The sequence below is a fragment of the Trichomonas vaginalis genome, chromosome II, assembly GCF_026262505.1.
Source record: "Trichomonas vaginalis G3 chromosome II, whole genome shotgun sequence".
Classification (NCBI taxonomy): domain Eukaryota; phylum Parabasalia; order Trichomonadida; family Trichomonadidae; genus Trichomonas; species Trichomonas vaginalis.
Genome location: NC_067204.1, coordinates 25,165,798 through 25,184,192, shown reverse-complemented (window position 1 = coordinate 25,184,192; position 18,395 = coordinate 25,165,798). Strand labels below are relative to the sequence as shown.

General features: G+C 33.8%; 10 protein-coding genes across 10 annotated transcripts, besides 1 other annotated feature; 5 read left to right on the top strand and 5 right to left on the bottom strand.

Moving 5' to 3' along the window:
* Positions 1-3: part of a mobile genetic element that runs on past the window's edge.
* Positions 4-250: 247 nt separating this feature from the next.
* Positions 251-1,981, bottom strand: TVAGG3_0606470 (uncharacterized protein; the record flags this gene model as incomplete). The annotated part of the gene is made up of 1 exon (XM_001582683.1): positions 251-1,981. One exon carries the CDS (start codon positions 1,979-1,981, stop codon positions 251-253), a length of 1,731 nt encoding a protein of 576 aa, XP_001582733.1.
* A 1,289-nt stretch (positions 1,982-3,270) lies between these two features.
* On the top strand, positions 3,271-3,812 carry TVAGG3_0606460 (SMALL membrane protein-related family; the record flags this gene model as incomplete). The annotated part of the gene is made up of 1 exon (XM_001582684.2): positions 3,271-3,738. One exon carries the CDS (start codon positions 3,271-3,273, stop codon positions 3,736-3,738), a length of 468 nt encoding a protein of 155 aa, XP_001582734.1.
* A 425-nt stretch (positions 3,813-4,237) lies between these two features.
* On the bottom strand, positions 4,238-6,208 carry TVAGG3_0606450 (uncharacterized protein; the record flags this gene model as incomplete). The annotated part of the gene is made up of 1 exon (XM_001582685.1): positions 4,238-6,208. The coding sequence occupies one exon, from the start codon at positions 6,206-6,208 to the stop codon at positions 4,238-4,240; it is 1,971 nt and encodes a 656-aa protein (XP_001582735.1).
* A 783-nt stretch (positions 6,209-6,991) lies between these two features.
* On the top strand, positions 6,992-9,905 carry TVAGG3_0606440 (dynein intermediate chain family; the record flags this gene model as incomplete). The annotated part of the gene is made up of 1 exon (XM_001582686.2): positions 7,011-9,905. One exon carries the CDS (start codon positions 7,011-7,013, stop codon positions 9,903-9,905), a length of 2,895 nt encoding a protein of 964 aa, XP_001582736.1.
* Positions 9,906-9,972: 67 nt separating this feature from the next.
* Positions 9,973-11,397, top strand: TVAGG3_0606430 (uncharacterized protein; the record flags this gene model as incomplete). Its single annotated transcript, XM_001582687.1, has 1 exon — positions 9,973-11,397. The coding sequence occupies one exon, from the start codon at positions 9,973-9,975 to the stop codon at positions 11,395-11,397; it is 1,425 nt and encodes a 474-aa protein (XP_001582737.1).
* A 40-nt stretch (positions 11,398-11,437) lies between these two features.
* On the bottom strand, positions 11,438-13,323 carry TVAGG3_0606420 (positive regulation of protein exit from endoplasmic reticulum; the record flags this gene model as incomplete). Its single annotated transcript, XM_001582688.1, has 1 exon — positions 11,533-13,323. The coding sequence occupies one exon, from the start codon at positions 13,321-13,323 to the stop codon at positions 11,533-11,535; it is 1,791 nt and encodes a 596-aa protein (XP_001582738.1).
* A 144-nt stretch (positions 13,324-13,467) lies between these two features.
* On the bottom strand, positions 13,468-14,276 carry TVAGG3_0606410 (calcineurin B family protein family; the record flags this gene model as incomplete). Its single annotated transcript, XM_001582689.1, has 1 exon — positions 13,548-14,231. One exon carries the CDS (start codon positions 14,229-14,231, stop codon positions 13,548-13,550), a length of 684 nt encoding a protein of 227 aa, XP_001582739.1.
* A 436-nt stretch (positions 14,277-14,712) lies between these two features.
* On the top strand, positions 14,713-15,403 carry TVAGG3_0606400 (uncharacterized protein; the record flags this gene model as incomplete). Its single annotated transcript, XM_001582690.1, has 1 exon — positions 14,733-15,359. One exon carries the CDS (start codon positions 14,733-14,735, stop codon positions 15,357-15,359), a length of 627 nt encoding a protein of 208 aa, XP_001582740.1.
* A 60-nt stretch (positions 15,404-15,463) lies between these two features.
* Positions 15,464-16,021, bottom strand: TVAGG3_0606390 (cob(I)yrinic acid a,c-diamide adenosyltransferase protein; the record flags this gene model as incomplete). Its single annotated transcript, XM_001582691.1, has 1 exon — positions 15,464-16,021. The coding sequence occupies one exon, from the start codon at positions 16,019-16,021 to the stop codon at positions 15,464-15,466; it is 558 nt and encodes a 185-aa protein (XP_001582741.1).
* Positions 16,022-16,132: 111 nt separating this feature from the next.
* Positions 16,133-18,318, top strand: TVAGG3_0606380 (structural maintenance of chromosomes protein 2 family; the record flags this gene model as incomplete). The annotated part of the gene is made up of 1 exon (XM_001582692.1): positions 16,260-18,215. One exon carries the CDS (start codon positions 16,260-16,262, stop codon positions 18,213-18,215), a length of 1,956 nt encoding a protein of 651 aa, XP_001582742.1.
* Between the last annotated feature and the right edge of the window lie 77 nt (positions 18,319-18,395).

The window sequence follows — 18,395 nt, the reverse complement described above, 5'->3', positions numbered from 1 at the left end:
CCCTTAAGAAATCAAATAAAAAATGACTTTTTCGGGCTGATCTCTTCATCGCTGGGGTGCTTGAACTGAGTTCTATAACATATTATCAAGGTGGATGATAATACGACAATTCAATTTTTGAGACATTATTTGGCTGATCATACATGATGGATAATCTATATTTCGGATCGCGAAATCGATATAGATATTAGATTTACACATCAAATATCTATTAATTTCCGACCTTGGACGATAAATTCCTCGACATAAATTATACAACGAAATACTCCATTCGCATTGTGAGAAGCTCTTGCGTCTGTAAGATTGCATCGGACAACCATTTGTCGATTTTGACGATGTCGTATAACAACTTTTCGAGGAAATTCCATTTCGATATTTCATCTTGAGAAAAATTGGGTAAAATCAAATAATTTTTCATAGCAACAACATTAAGTGTGATGACCTTTGATAAAAAGTGATTTTCCCCTGTCATATCGATGAGTTGAGGGAATAATTCAAGAGAATCATTGTAATCTTCGAAAACTGAGAGTATCGATATAATTTTCATAAGCTTATTAAATGACAAATAAAGGGTACATCTATCCAATCCCCTCAGCTGTGAGATGCACTGCTTCAAAACCTTTCCTTTGAACAATGGCCTTTTTCTTTCTACGACGTATTTGTTCAAAATCAGGTCGTTGAAGCGGAGATCGACTTGGTTGAGGATCATCTGCTCACTCTCGAAGTTCTTCTTGATGTAGGTCTCTGAAGCAGCGAGAATTGCGTGTTTTTTAAGACCTATTGAGGAAATTTTGCTGGAAATTTCAGTAAGAACGGCATCTGGAGCGGAATACTTCTTATCGATATAATTATTATAGATGATTTCCTCATAAAATGTGATAATTTCTGAAAAATCAATGATCATTTGATTCTTCCTTTCAATTCTCATGAATTTCTCAAAAATCTGGCCACAATCTGATAAATTCTCTAAGTACTTTTTGTATGCAAACTCTTTAAGCTCTTCTTTGCCCCGATCCATCGTTTCAATGAAATTAAAAATACTATTTTTCTCTGAATCCTTGAATTTCACTTCTAATGCATGCAGACGCATTGCAAGGACATCAGGATTCTTGAATTCGTCATTCTCTGGTATATTTACCATTGATTTTGAGAAAATCAGTGGATCTAAAGAAATTTCGTCTTTTACTTGGAAATTAGGAGGTAAAAAGAACTGACACAATACAATATTGTTATAAACACCCTGACTAATTGAAGTAAACTCGGATAACGAGATAGAAGAAGGAAGAAAATTTAATTTGTCTAAAATTGTAGCGCATTGTATGATTTCGCTAACAGAAAACACAACTGCAGGTGTCGCAATACCATCCTTTGTATAAAACTTCGTCAAATCATATACACTTTCCGTTGACATTAAACTTTCAAATAATTTTCCAATTTCAGTTTTCATGTTAATGGCTTCATTGAAAACAATCATCATAAGAGAAGGTGATACTTGCACGAAGAGGTGATTTAGCCATAATTGGGCTTGATAAAAAATGAAATGTTTCAAAAATAGATTTGTGAAGTCATCTTTCTTTGTAGTTGCGTTGAAAAATTGTTTTAATAAGTTTAGAACTTGAGATGGCAACAAAGGTAATGAAGAAATTGCAGATTGAATCAAAAGGAAACCAAATGAAGTTCCGAAGTTTTTGGCATCGGATTCTTTAATGAATTCGAAATTTCCTGTAAAATTATCGTAATAACTCGTCATTGCTTGCTCAACAAAACGAAAAGTAACGCTTGAGTTAAGTAAAGGGAATAAAAGCTCAACAATGAGCTTGGAAGGTGCAGTTTCAATGACTTTCGTATAGAGTTGCGTCGCTAATTCAAGTTGTTCGTAAGATGAATAATATCCAAAAAGAGCAGGGAGAATTTGATGAACTAGTGGTAGAAAATTAACTGTACTATATGATTTAATAATAATATTAGCGAAACTATCCATGTTTTTAAGTAAATAAGAAAGAATAAAAGAGGCGTTCTGTGAAATTTGAGAAATACCGAGAAAGATAGACGAAAACTTGGGGAAAAGATTAAATTCTATCGAATTCTTCGGTTTTTTCAAAAGAGAAATGTAGTTTTGCACATGATAAATTGTAATTGATCTGGATTTAAGTAAAATTGCGTTTCTATTTGTTTCCATCTGTTTTTTACACGATAGCAATAAAGAGTTGGCATTTATAGGAACGTACTTTACAAGTTCTTGATACTGACCTTCATACATTTTTTTTCTGCCAAAAAAATCGAAAAAAAACTCGATGTTTCTCCATTGAATTTTAGTCCATACAAACAAACCAACCCAAATCTATCCCAAGAAATACAATCCTAATACAAATCTCTATATTATGTTCAAATCTATTCAATCAAATCTGAAATGATGAAATTTAAATCTACATATGTGATATGAAATTAGCATTAGGAGATGGAATTAAATACAGATAAGTTTTATCAAATTCGTTAAAACCATAGAATCAAAACTAAGAATTTATCTAAATGTATGTTTTCTCTACACAAACCTTATATTTTGAGTAGAAGTTGTGTATAAGCTCTAATCTAAAAGGAAGGAATAAAGAAAATTAAATAAATTTCAAAATAGTCAAACGTTTAAGGAATTTGTTGAGAAGTATTCAATTGTGAATTACTTTAAGCAGTTATTTGCCAAGTGTCGAAGATTTTCGAAATTGATTGTTGAAAAAGCATCAAATTCTAAGAATTTTAGTTTTTTCGGGTCTGCTTAATGTTGTTGCTGTTGAAAATTACTTGTTTCATTCCTGTTTCAATCATTTTTTTAGTATTTTTTTTCTATTCACACATAGAATTATTTCAATGCCATAACTCAAAAGTCCAGAAGAAGCTAGTCGACTCTTTTTTTTCAATCCTCTTACATGCACATATCCATAGGGACAGCAATAACGACTTTATTAAAACAGTTTCAAAAAAAGTCGTCAGTGAGAGATTCACAATATCATCAAATCCTGATTCAGCTTTCTAATCTCAATATAATGAATCGGGTGGAATTCGGTGAAGATACTCTCCAACCTCAGTTTCAAAAAATTAAGATAAATTTCCAACCCAAAATTCAAAATTTTTTTTTGAAAAATTCTCAAAAAAGAGACAGTTTTTCTGATGAAAAATTATGTCGTTTCATTTGACAAGCATGATATATGAATTTCGCTATATTAAAAAGATCATCACAAAATTTTCACCGGAAATAAAAGGAACGGTTTTTTATAAATGGGAAAGACATCCAATTTAATTGTCTCAGGTATTGTAGGTTTTCTCTTCGCTGTAGCCTGGTGGATCTTCATTGATGCTGCTGCATTCCATGACCACGCTGGTGAAGGCGCAGGAAACTTCGTATTTTATCTTCCAGGTATTTTAGCAACCGTTGGCTTATTCCTTCTCAACAACCTTCCAAACCCACTCTTCGAAAGTGGTGACGCCTGGGGTGCTGAAGAAACTCCAGTTTGGCAAAAGATTCTTATTGTTATTTCAATTATGTTACATCTCGCTGGTCTTATCATGACAATTTGGGTCTTCGCTCATTGGAATAAGAAGGGCTATTTAGATACAAACTATCCAGGCTTCAAACCAACAAAAGTCAAGCAGTATCTTGGCATTGCTTCAATAGTTCAGACAATCCTCATCATCATCTCATCCCTTCTTTGGAGATTCGCATGGATAAGTGAGGAGAACTACTAAATTGCTGAAATCTTTTTTATTATATATATATTTCATAAACGCATACTTATATTTAAATTGTTTACCTTCTAAACTTTAAAAATTTAAACTAAAAATACTAACAAAATATTTTTAAAAACCAGAATCCTATTCCCTAGAGTACAACTCTCTTTATGAAATATTAGATTTAGATTCAATTTACATTACAGCAAATTCAACCGCTAGGATCCCATGATCTCAAGGTGAAACAAGCATTTCAAACACTTCTGGCCTGACAATGCGTACAAAATAAATATCCAACTTTTATTGAATGAAATTTCAGTGATTCGTGTTGGTGAACTTCTCATAAAAAAGAATTTAGAAAGTGATCATTCTTCAAAATTACATTCCGAACTATATTTTTAAGTTTGAAATGATATAATTATGAAGTTGTACCTTGAAACACGTTTGAAATGACAGTTATCGAAACATTTTAGCAAATAATATTTAAAAAACATAAATAAAAAACAAAATAATAAAATTAATCCGAGTCGTCAAGAATTGCAAAGAACAAATCATCAGCAGAGATACGTCTTGGTCTAGGACCTTTACAAAGCTCATCATATGGGTTTACGTAAGGTGTTTCTTCTTCCTCTTCAGATTCTTCAACAGATTTTTGCAAAGCAGGGCTTGTGGACATTGTTGCTAACTCTGGAGCAGGAACCTTTTCTTTTTTATCCTCCTTGTTCGTTACAACGACAATTGTTGTTGAAGGAGAAACATCTAACTCTGGAGGAGGTGTAGGAGTAACAGGAATACTGATCTGATGTTCTGGAGCAGCAAGTTCCAACTTGGTTGCTTTAGAATCTTGTTTTTGCTCTTGATCAGGTGAATTAACTTGTTTCTTCTTAAGGGAGCGCTTTGAATGAGAACTAGAGGGTGATTTTGGTTCTGTTGACTCCTGTTTTGGTGATTTTTCTTCAACTGGTTTTGGAGAATTTTGAGATAATTCTTGAGTTGAAGTTGTACTTGAACGTCTGCGCTTTCTTGGTTGAATTACTAATGGTTTTTCTACAGGAGCTGCATCCAGTGGAGGGACATTTGTCTTAGAATTCCTAGATCTTCTAATATTAACTTTAGGAATATCTGGTTCATAATCTGGGTCAATTGTCTGTATAGGGGAGTTATCTTTGCGCTTTCTATGTGGTTTCTCGGGTTCAACGGTTTTAATAATTTCTGGTTCTGGTTGTTTAAGGACTTTTTTAACTCTACGAGTAGGGGAATTTTGTGGCGATGAAGTCTGAGAGCCAGCCAAGTCTTTGGAATGTTGTTTTCTCTTAGGAGATTCAGATTGAACTTCTGGCATTTGCTGCTCTTTAGAATTTTCTGGTTTGATGGAACTAGAACGTCTTCTTCTCCTCTGAGTTGGCGGAATTTCTGAAATTGGATGATCATTTGGAATTTCAGCTTTTTTATCATTTTCTGGTGATTTAATCTTCTTTGTACGAGCTGATCTGGGTGTACTTGATTTTTCGGAGTCTATAGTAATATCTCTTGAAATAATATTAGTATTTTCCTGATTATTTTGTGGATTTTCTGTCTTTTTACGGGAAGTAGAACTAGATGATCGTTTTCTTCTTGCTGGAGGTTCTTCTGGTTGTATTGTATTAAATTCTACCTTAGGAATTTCGCTATTTTGATCGTTTTTCTTTGAAGATGCAGTTGAACGAACTGAAGATGCCCTAGATCTTCTCCTAAGTGGTGCGACTGATCCAGGAACATATTCCTGAGTATTTGGATCTTGAGTATTTAAATTCGACATTTTTGGTACTTCTGATTTCGTATTTTTAGAGGAATCTTTATTTTCAGTTTTCTCAGGCGATTTCGATGCTAACTGTTGATTATTTTTACTTGAACTTTTATGACGACGTCCTGCTTCAGATTCTGCTGTTTTATCTTTTAGTCTATTAAGTTTAGCGCTTAATGACGCAGGTTTTGATTCTGGATCATAAGTCATTGGAATATTTTTAACAGAACTTGCGCGTTTCTTTCTTAGAGACGCTACTTCTTCAACATCCTCTGCCACTTGCTGCTTATATACTTTTGTATGCGTTTTGTCAGATGAGAAAACAGAAGGTCCATTGTATTGTCTACTTGAAACTGTTTTTGCGGATGTAACTGACATACTATCGTATATTAATTTTGGCTTTTGAGCTGGGCTTTCAGATTCAAGTGATTTTTTAGAGTGTTTTGAACTTTGAGATCGTACACTTCGAGAACTACTATCAGATCTATGCGATTTTTTCTTCTCTGGTGGAGGAGGTGGCGGAGTAAGTTCCTTTTCAAGGATTTTTGCTTCTTCTTCATCAAAATCTATTTCGATATCCGAAGAATCATAGAAAGGAAGTTGTCTTTTTCGAGTGTAAGATTTGTTTGATGGAGGGATTGAGTAATCAATGTGCTTCAGACCAAGAGGTTGTCCTTTTGGAACCATTACAATGATCGGAAGCATTTTTTTATAAATTGAAAAATTATTTTGAAATTAATAATAATTATTTAATAATGGAATGAAGCGGAACACAATTATCATATTTTTAGCTCAATAAATTTTATTAAAATTTAGTGGACGTTAAATTGAATGATGATCAAAAAATTCAAAAGAAAACACGATTTTCGTCATCTTTTTTATCTTAACTACCCCTGATGATTATACTTTTGGAATCTAGATGTGAACAACCAAATTAGCATGCAATCGAAATTTAGTTGCTTGAGACTTAATATTTTATAAAATTTCAAATACACTTTATTCAACCTATTTTCCATATTCATTCTATTAGCCATGCCATGAATTATGAATTTATACTTTTAAGATGGCATAAAATTAAGGTCAGCAATAAGATCAGCACAAATTCTGTTATATCTATTTCATTAAACATTCAAACTCTAATAATATTCTGTTCCACCATGAAATATACCAAGATAGATAGTTAGAACATTCAAATTCTCTTATTTTCAAAGACCAATAAAAATCGTTATATTTCTAATTTTTAAGTTTTCTCATTTGTTAGTAATATATTATACCCATGAACTATGCCTATGATATTGGAAAGACCATAATCAAATTCTAAGTTTCGAATTTGAAGATTCATTTCTTCACATGTGTTTTTGAGTTAAATCTAAGATCATTTGAGAAAGTAGCTCGTGCTCGTTATAAAAATCGAATACTAACGAATCCAAAAATAAAGTAGCACTTGAAACATCCAAAAAACGTATATCAATACAAATAAAAACGGTTTCAACCGTTACATATTCCCATGTCGAACTCTGATACATTCACGTACAAGACGTGGCGTAGCCACTTCGGCCGTCCACTCAACGTGGAAGTGTCCACAAAATCCGTCTTTGCAATTCCTCCAGATCCAAAACTTCGTGCTAATTTTGCAGATATTAACCCATTCACAGTCGAAACACAAACTGCATTAACATATTCACAGCACACAATAAATACAGAAGTTACGCAAATTAAACAGCAAGAAGTTGTTCATACAGAAGGCTCATGGCCACCAGGCGTTGATCCAACGGATCCAAGCTCTTGCAAGAATCATAGAAACAGAGTTGACAGATATCCAAACACTGTCAAGCAAATTAGAGAGCTTGCTGCCCAGGTTGAAGCTACAGCCAAATTAAACAACTCTATCGACCTCTTTACAGATCACTTCCCACATTTACAAGCTCCTACAGCTATCCAAGATCCATCAATTGCAACACTTTCTATCATTCGCGATAAGTTCCCAGATAGATATGTTTCTTCTCTTTCATGGCAAGATACACAGTCCACAAAGCGCATCGCAATATGCTATACACCAAATGACCTTACAAATCCAAATGCTCATTACGAAAGCTTCATTTATAACCTTGATTGCATCAGCGTTCCAGAAATGGAAATTCATCCACCGTCACCACTTCTCTGCCTCGAATACAACGCTAAGGATTACAACTTCCTTGTTGGTGGTATGGCCCACGGTACAATTTCTCTTTGGGATGTTAGATCAGGCTCTGTTCCAATTTGGACAAGCGCCATCGAGCACTCCCACCGCGGAGCTGTCCACTCAGTCAAATGGATCTCATCCAAGACTGCATTCGAGTGCGTATCTACTTCATTAGACGGCACAACAATGACATGGGACACACGTAAGGAAACAAAGCCAATAGAAGTTGTTCAGCTCGAGCCGAACCAAGATCTTCTTCCACAAGGCTTTGCTCCTCCATTTGGCGGTACAGCTATCGATTACCATACAGGTGTCCCAACAAAGTACATGGTTGGCACAAACGAAGGCCTCGTCATGATGGTTAACCGTAAGGCTTCTGATCCAAGCCAGCGTATTTCAGGCGTATATTCAAACCACTACGGTCCAATCTACTCTGTTCGTCGTCATCCAACAGAAACAAAGTACTTCCTTACAGCCTCCGACTGGACAGTCAGAGTTTACACAGAAGACAACAAGACACCTCTTATCTGCCTTCCTTCCCAACCACGCTACCTTACAAACGCTGTTTGGGGCAACGGCAGAACATCCGTCATCTTTACAGCCAACAACGTCGGAACAATCGAAGCTTGGGATATCAATCTTTCCCTCACAGCACCTGTCTGCAGCATCCAAGCCTCAGACAGCGCTATCCGCACAATGGCCGTCGATAACTCCGGTGAACTCATCGTTGCCGGCAGCGCAAACGGCACAGCCATGCTTCTCCAGCTCAACGAGAGCCTCAGACAGCCACTCAACGCGAACGAGAAGTCGAACTTCATGTCCATGCTCAGCAGAGAAGCTAAGAGAGTCAAGAACTACGATCAGTATCTCAAGGAACAGAAGATGAGAAACAAACAGGCCCAGTCACAGGCAAACAAGGACGAAGGAAAGGCTGCAGAGACACCATTCGATCCAGCACAGATCGAGAAGGAGTTCCAGAACGCTCTCGAAGGCAAGATCGACCAAGGCACAGAAGAAAAGCGTGTCATCATCGGTGGCGACGAAGAACAGCAACAGCAGGCAGAAGCAGAAAAGGAAGCAGCAGAAAAGGCAGCTCAGCCAGCAGAACAGCCACAAGAGAAGTCTCTTTCTCTTGCAGGAGAAGTCGGAGAAGCCGTTGAACGCGCCAAGGATGAAAAGGCCGAGGAAGAGAAGAAGGAAGCAGCTGAAGAAAAGGGCGGACTTTCTCTCAAGGGCAAACTCGATGAAGCAGCAGAACGCGCCAAGAAGGAGAAGGAAGAAGAGGAGAAGCGCCAGGCAGAAGAGGAAGAAGCCAAGAAGAAGGCCGAAGAAGAAGCAAAGAAGAAAGCTGAAGAAGAGGCAAAGAAGAAGGCCGAGGAAGAGGCAGCTAAGAAGAAGGCGGAAGAGGAAGAAGCCGCTAGAAAGAAAGCTGAAGAAAAGGAAGCTGCAAAGAAGAAGGCCGAAGAAGAAGCAAAGATGAGAGAACTCGATATTGCTGGTAAAATGCAAGATGCAGCAGAAAAGGCTGAAGACGCAATCGTCAAAGATGAAGAAGGAAAGCCAGAAGAGAAATTAGACATCAAGGATGCAATTGAAGATGCTGCATATGAACCACCAAAGGAAGAAGAAAAGCCACTCAATGTCCAGGGCGAAATCAATGAAGCCTTAGAAAGAGCGGCTGATGAAAAGGCTGAAGAAGAAAAGAAGGAAGCTGAAGAAAAGCCACTCAATGTCCAGGGCCAAGTTAACGAGGCTATTGAGAGAGCGGCTGATACAAAGGCTGAGGAAGAAAAGAAGGAAGCTGAAGAAGCAGCAAAGAAGGAGGAAGAAGAGAAGAAGGAAGCAGAACAACCAAAGACTTCTCTTCTCGGTGGAATTGGCGCCGCCCTTGATAAGGCTGCTGAATCTAAGGCTGAAGAAGAAAAGAAGGAAGAAGAAAAGCCAAAGACATCACTCCTCGGTGGTATCGGCGCTTCTCTCGAAAGAGCCGCTGAATCTAAGGCGGAGGAAGAGAAGAAGGAGGCTGAAGAAGCTGCTGCAGCACCAGACTTGACATTGGAAGGTGCACTTGATAAGGCTGCTGAAGAGAAAAAGCCTGAAGAGCCAAAGCCAAATCTTTCTATAGCAGGAGCTCTCGGAAAAGTAGAAAAAGATATTGAAGAGAACAAACCAGCAGATGGACCAAAATTATCCATCGCAGCGGGCTTGGCTGGTAAATGATTTTTTGTCTGATCTCTAAACATTTTTATATATATATAACCTTTTATAAACTTTTTTTTAATTATAAATGGAAAAAGAAGAAATATTTAAATTTACAAGTATCAATTTTAAAGATGTAATGAGGCAGAGTTTGATGGAAATCCAACAAGATGAAGAAGAGGCTCAAGAGGAAGTAATAAATCTCTCGAAATCTGAAATTGCAAATACATTTATCAACTTATACCAAGCTTGCCTCTCAAATGATGCAACAACAATGATTGATTTGATGCTACTACTCACAAAACACTATTCAAACAGCAATTGTACTGATATTGACTTCATTTATAATAATTTTAGAGTAAAATTGAAGCAAATCATGATATTTTTGACTAATACTTCTCAAGCACAAGAGTCAAAAAGCTTATTTTTATTTGATCTCATGACAAATTTAACTTATCATAGCGTGAAATTTTGTCAATTGTTTCAAGGAGGAAATCCAAATGTTAGTGATAACATTGTAACTATATGGCGTATGAAAGATGATTTGACCGCATCATCAAGCATTATTCCTATGCTCTATAATTTATTTTCTTATTTTGAAGTCTTTGCAAAGCCTTTTGTATATCTATATGCACAGAGACTAGGGGATGTTAACTATTGGAACAAACATCATCAAAAGTTTTTCCATTATTCCTTTTTATTAATTTCAATTTTTAGAAAAACACCAATTGATTCGTTTGAAGATCCAAAAAGAATATTGTTCTATCTATCAGAAGCTATTTTGAAAGAGAGTCCTGTTTCAACAAACATTGTTTGGTGCTTTTATTATATTTTTACAAAAAATAACATAAAGAAGTTTGATTTTAACATTCCAAAGAGATTCATCATATGCCTAGACTATTTGATACATCAATGCCATGATGTCGCAATCACAAATATCTGTTTAACAATTTTATCAATTTTATCTCAATCAGAAACAAAGAAAATATCTGATTTACTTGAAAAATTTGATTTCAACATCATTAAGGATATGATTGAAAGCAATCATCCTGATGTTACTCCTTACGCTTTGATATTTTTGACAAATTACATAGGAAGATCACGAATCGTAAGTATAGATATTATTAATTCACTTGAACTACCAGAACTTATGGCAAACACACTTCAACAGTCTACTTTTCAATCAAAAACAGAAATTGCATTTTTATTTGCAAAAATTTGCTATTTGAACTCATCAAAGATCATTGAAAGAGTATTTATAGATGATATAGTTGATAATTACTTAGAAATTCTTTGTATAACTGAAGATGAAAAAGATTTTCGTTTTCTTATTGATATTTTTGAATCACAAAAGATGAATTCCGACTTTGTCAATAACGCTCTACTAGAACACGATATAGTTGACAGATTGGAATCAATTTTGGAAGATCCAGAAAAATTAACGCCAAGAATTGAAATAAGCGTCAAGCATCTACTTTCTCGTTTTGTAAGCGAGGAAGAAGATGTATTTTAAAATATAATGTTTTAATAAAATATAATTTTTTAAATTTTTCTTTTTTACTTGTGAATCTATGTTAAATTATGACATAAAATAATTTTTAAGCGTATTTTTTATCTTAACAATACAATCTAAATAATATAAAGATTATTATTTGCCATCAAACTGTGTGTACATATATTTTATGGCAAAATACGATGCAATAAATCCGAAAGCGGCCGAAATAACAGATACTAAGGCGCCAGAAGAGAAAGTAATTATCAAGAACAATAATTTTGTTGAAAAAGACAGTTTCAACATCTTTCTGAAGAAGAAGTACATATCAAACATAATATAGAATAAACCACTAAGTAATGACGTGTACATTGAGAACTTCCACCACCAATAATCTTCACATTTCAAAATTAAATAAACAGAAAGAACAGTAACGACCATTGATGAGCAAATCAAAACAAATGCCATTTCTGCAAGGTCTGGGAAGAGTTTGAATAACGACAAATCACAGAATATTGCAGATTTGACTGAAGATTGGTAAACATACAAAGAAAGAGCAATAAGGAATCCGCCACAAACAAATATAATATACTTAAGCTTTGAATGAGGAATTTGTCTTGGAATTAAATTAATTCTTTGAGGATATTCTTGTCTCTTAACTTTGAAGCCAAAAATACTTCCTACATACATGAAACAGCCAGAAATAATAACAATAAATAACGATCCAAACAAAAACAACGACATTTGGATAGATGATGTTGCATGTTCAGCTGTAAATATCAAATTCATGAGTAATATAGGGATAAAAACAATTACTGATGGAACAGATGAAACATAAATATGGAAAATGTCAGAATCTTTTCCATTGAACTGTTTGAAGTGCGCTCCTGAGACAAAACCACCAATAAACGATGATATGAAGTCGATTATTAACAATAGTAACCAAAACAGATCTGTATTTGCAGGTGTAACAACATTAAAAATACATATCGAGAAAATTAAAAGGAAATCAAGGCCAAATCGAATTCCAGGGGCAATGAAATATGAGTAGTTTGTTATCTCGTCTGGAATACGGAAGACATCGCCTGAAATCACTTCCCAACCAGCAACTTCTTCGTCGAGGGTAGAAAAGACATTTTTGTAGAAGTAAACATCGTATTTGATAATGTATGTGAACAAGAATGGGAAGAAAACAATAATAAAGAACTCTATTAAGAAAATATAATTATGAGATTTGTAGCCTGAAATTGTGCGAGAATTGGAATAAACATTGTAATATCTATTATGTGGAGCCTTTTCCTGTATAATCCATTCGACAGAATATGAAACTATATCTTCTTTCATATCTGCAAGTGCGGAAGGATTGTTTTTAGAGCAAGGATCAATAATATAAGGTTTAAGATATGCTTCTGCAATGGTATATGTCTTGTTGGATTCGGGGTTCAGTACAATTGTAAAATCAAAATGATTAATTAAATGGATTTCTTTGGAATCAACGAAATTCTTTGAATCTAAAACACCAATGTAGCCAATTGCATAATTAGGAACAGAAACATTCTTGGAATTTCTTGATAAAAATGGTAAATTATCAATAATTAGTGATTTCTCATAGTTGTTTTCAATGAGGTAGTAGTAATATGAATATTTAGATTGGTTGATTTCCATTTTGGAAAATGTTTTGCATCTTTCATTATTTCCGAGTGTTAAATTGAAAGGAATTTTCATGAATGATCTTCCCATAAGGGGATCTAAAATAGTAGTTTTCTCCTCTATCATTTTTGTCTGCGGAAATAGATCGTTATAAGTATAATCGTAAGAAATCAAGTTTGTTGGCGATCTCAGAGGTCCAGCATATAATAGTACTGTATCATCCCACTTATATCTTGTTGGTGATGGCTTGAGAAATTGAGTTCTCGAAACTGATAAACTTTCAAATAAAACAAACATAAAAAATGATAAATAAACACAATCAAAACATATAAAAATTATCAATATATTGATTGTTTATGGAAAAAAGAACATGAAATCGGAAAATATCAATTGAATTTTTGATATCTTTGTTTATCAGATAATGTTTTAGAAAAATGTATATTTAACCACGAGTAATATACAAAAACATTTACAAAAAGATCATAAAAACAAAAAATAACAAAAATAATTTTTGAATCTTTTCAGTTAATGGAGTCAGGATCGTTTAAAGCAGCAATGTTAGGCTGAATTGAATCAATAATACCAGGAGCATTGTGAACTAAGGCTCTAAACTCGTCTCGATCTAATTGAAGGTTTCCATCATTATTGTATTCATCAAACAACTGATTTGACAGTTTTTCTATCTTAGCATTTGGAAAATTAGGCATTAATGATGATTTAGTAACAGATGCTTTGATAATTTCAACAAATTGATCCTGATACATGACTCCATCTCTACTATACAGTTCAAAGCATACATTAATAGATTCCTCAGGATCTTTCGTACAAAGGTGAGCGATTGTCAAAACAAATGCAGAAAATTGAGGAAGTCCTTCTCCTGATCTAACAAGAATGTTATTGTATCGTTCTTCAAACATATCAAATTTCGGAACTGTTATGGTTGGGTTAAGATTTTTATCTTTCTTTTTATAAAAATTGAAAACTAGTCGTGCAATTTCAGGGCTACCTAGACCTAGAATTTCTGAAAAGTCTTCCGTTGTTAGTACACTTTTTTCATTGATTAAATCTCGAAGTCTGAAATATACAGTTTTAAGGGCGTTAATTTGTTTGATTGTAAATTTAGCATCAACAACTAACTTCTCTTCAGCTAACTTCTTTATGCTTGAATCGTTGAATTCCCTATTACGGCTTGCTCCAGCACCCATTTCTGATTTTTTTTTTCGGAAAAAACGATACCGAAAAAGTGAAATTTATAACAAAGAACACTAAGCTATTAGGATTGAATAGTAATCAACACAAATGATCCAGAATTCATCTAAAAATCCAGTTTTATAAATAACTTTCTAATTCTTGATCAAGAAGTTGAAATACCAAATGGCCGAACAAACATTATTTGCAAGTCTTGCAATATACATCGAGAACCTAGTAGAATCCAGAAGTATTGCACTATCAAACCGTTAGATAAAACTGAGATGAAATAATTATTCTTTTTACCAAACACATTTTCCTGATAATAAGTTTTTATACATTATGGTGTTTTCTAATTTCGTATTTAATTTATGGTTTTCCGTTGTTTTTCATTTTGGCCGATAGCCCTAGGCAAAAATGAGCATTGGATATTTTTTAACACTATAGATAACAAATCATATCCTTTCACCATAAAATATTTTTTTGAAAAAAAAAAAAAAAAAAAAAAAAAAAAACTAATGTCTTCCAGTGAACATTCCACGGAGAATAATGGATCAGAATCAAAAGAAGAATTACATATTGATATTGGCAAATCTAGCGAAAATGAATCGGAAAATGAAAACAAAGAAAATAACAAAAAAGAATCTACAAAGGGAAAGGAACAGAAGTCTGAGCAAAAAGAAAAATCAACTAAGGAATCCAAGGTAGAAGAAGCTTCAGATAAGGAAGAAGAAAAAGAATCTGAAAAGGAAAGCGAAAAGGAGGAGAGCAAGGAAGAATCAGAAGAGGCCGTAGAGGAGAAAAAGGATAAGAAGAAAGCTGAAAAAGCAGGCAAGAAGGAAACAAAAGACAAAAAATCGCAGAAGAAAGGAAAGAAAGGAGATGATGAAGAGGCAAAGGAAAAAAAGCCAAAGGCTACAAATCCAAAGCCAAGAAAATCTAAGAAAGAAGCTCCCCAACCTCCAGAAGAATTGCACGTCCGAGAAATTGTTGGATGCTCAATTATCGAAGGCGTTCCAAACTTTAATGTTAAACTTAAAGAAGGAAAGACAAAACAAGTACCTCTTCCAACTGCACGCGCACAATTCCCAGAACTCTTAATCAAATTCTTTGAAACTAACATTTTGAATGATGAATCTGAATAAATCAATAAAATCATGAGATTATTACTAATTTTTCAATTAATAAATTAATTTTTTTTTTCTTTTTTCGTCTTCATATTTATCAATATTCTTTATTTATAATATTTTTATGGTAGCCATTTTGTTTCAGGAACATTCTGTGTGAAATTTTGGTATCTTGCAGCACAAAATAGATAATCTGATAATCGATTCAAGAATTGAATCAATAACTTACTATCATCTTGGCTTATTTCTGTTGAATTATGAATAAATGTGACTGCAGATCTTTCACATCGTCTACAAACAGTTCTTGTCACATGGATCCTGGCACCAGTTACATGACCACCTGGCAAAATAAATGAATCTAGAGGTGGAAGGGGTTTCTCTAAATTATATGCCCATTTTTCAAGTTTTTGCGTATAGGATTTGGATTTTTCAGAAAATGGTTTATTCATGGCAACAAATCCGCTAACTTCAAACAACATTATCTGAATTTTTGTGAATTGTTTCTTTAATATTGGGTCTGCCTCACATATTGACAATCCAATATTAGAATTAAGTTCATCAAGTGTACCAATTAAGTCAAAGATGACATCATCCTTGAGAAGTTTCTTTCCAGAGCGAGGCAAACCGTATCCTGTATCGCCTGATTTAGTAGTAACGGAAGGGATTATTTCTTCAGACATTTATAAAAATTGTAAGTTTAAGAGAATTTCCAATTTAATTCCATACCACTTTACCGATCATTTATCTGTTCATTATCTCAATATTCATCAATTTTAAATATTTTGCCTATCAAATCTACAAATAAACTCAAAAGAAGCTGATTATCCGTACATATATTGGTTAAGAATGCATATGCAATAACTTAATTTAATCATAGATTTTCGTTTAAAATCTGGCGCGAATTTTTAAACGTGCACTATGAGTGCCAGCTATGAATACTCAGGATATAAGCCTTCTTCTGGGCAGCAAAATAGCAATTCAATAGGAAATCCTGGTGATTCATCAGAACGTGATCAATTAATGGAACAATACGAATTAAAAATGGGCGAATTATTACGTTGTCAAAAAGAAATATGTGATTTAAAGAACCAGTTAGTCACAGTAGTTCAGAAATCAAAACAAAATGATGCAAATTATCAATCTTTAATACATCAATATGAAAACCAAATTACTGAATTACAAGAAAAGTTTAACACTGTTCAAAGTTCATTACAACAATCAACAATCCAAAACGAAACAGCAGAAGTTTCAAAATGGATGGAAAAATGCCATGAACTTGAACAAACACTGGCAGAAAAGGAGAAAATCATCAAAGGACAAGAAGCAGAGATTAGTGATTACAATGAAAGCGCATCAAGCATGAATAGCGAAAGAATGGAGTATTTAGAAAAATTCGAAAAACAACAGAAAGAAATCTCAGAACTTAAGGTTCAACTCAAAGAAATACCAAAACTACACGAGAATATTGAAGATCTCCAAAATACAAATAAAGAATTAGCTCAAAATAATACAGAATTACAAGATCAAGTTTATGAACTTCAAAAACAGATTGATACACAGAATAATGAGTCTAATGAGATCAAAGAAACAATCGAGGAGCAAACAGAAAGAGTAAAAACTCTGATGGAAAAATTTAATTCAGCAAAAACCGAATTGAACGCAGCATCAAAGAAATTGATCATTCTTACAAATGAAAATACAGATCTAAAGGCAAGAGATACAAAACAAAAAGCTCAAATTAAGACTCTCACGCAAGACAACAGAAAATTAAGTGAAATCGGATCAAAACTCCAACAAAAAGTTGTAGAATATGATGGAATTGTAAAACAAATATTTGAGTCTTCTCCAAACATGTCTTCTGTTAGTGAATTATGTGAATTCCTAAATGTAATTCCAAATCAACAAAAAGAAACACGCCGCCAGATGAGAGAACTTCGACGTGCAAATAGAAAACTTGCAGAACGTGCCGAAGTTGCAGACCAACTTGAAAAAGAAAACTATTCTCAAAAAATTATGATTGCAAAATTAGAGAAAATCAAATTAATATCAAATTCTTTTGCTCGCATTAATAGAACTATCCTTGATAAGCTTAATTCCCTTGTTAACAAAGAGACTCCTTCACTACGAAACATAATTGTTGCAACAGTTATGATTAACAGATGGAGGAAGTCAAAGGATAGTCATGATTATAGGTCTGATAGTCTAAATTGGTGGTGGATCTCTTCATGTGAAGAAAATAACGCAATTGATTATATCTCAGAAATTATGAATGAGAAAACAGCCACACAAGAAGAAATTGAACAGTATAGGAACCAAATATCCGATCTCCAAAACCAAATCCAAACTCTTCAAGTAGATAAAAATAATAATCTTGAAGGAATTGATTTGACTCATAAAATGCTTATTAAACAAATTGATGAACTCAATGAAGAGGTTTCTTCAATGGTATCTAAAGAAAAATATGAAGAAAAAGCCAAAAAGAACCGTGAAAACAAGAAAGAACTTAAAAGACTCACTCAAGCTCTCAGCGAGTTAAAGAAAGTTTCATTTAACAAAGAAGAAGAAGTTGGAGAGCTTAAGAATATTGTATTCAAGAAAGACAAAGAAATATACAATCTTAGAGGAGAATTAGAAGATGCTAAACTTCGTGTTGATGAATTAGAAGATCAAATCAAACTTCTTTCTAAATTCAACTCTGCCAAAAGAAAAGAGTTCTTGAGTTTGGAAAGAAATGCAATAAAGAATGAAGAAGAGAATTTGAAGAAGAACATTGAGTTCAGAGCACTTGTTGCTGAGAATAGCATCTTGCTACGAAACAAGAGAAGCAACAAACCAGACAAAGATAACTCTGTTGTTATTAGAACTCTTTTATAACATTTTTAAATGTATTTTGTTGTATTATAGTAAATGTTTATTTGTATTATTATAACTTACTAAAGATCAACAAGATAAAGAAATACTATACTATCATTGGTAGCCTTGCATTATCTTTTTCTCAAGCTGGCTTATTTATTAAATGATATTATGAAAGAATAATTCAATTATCAAATAAAT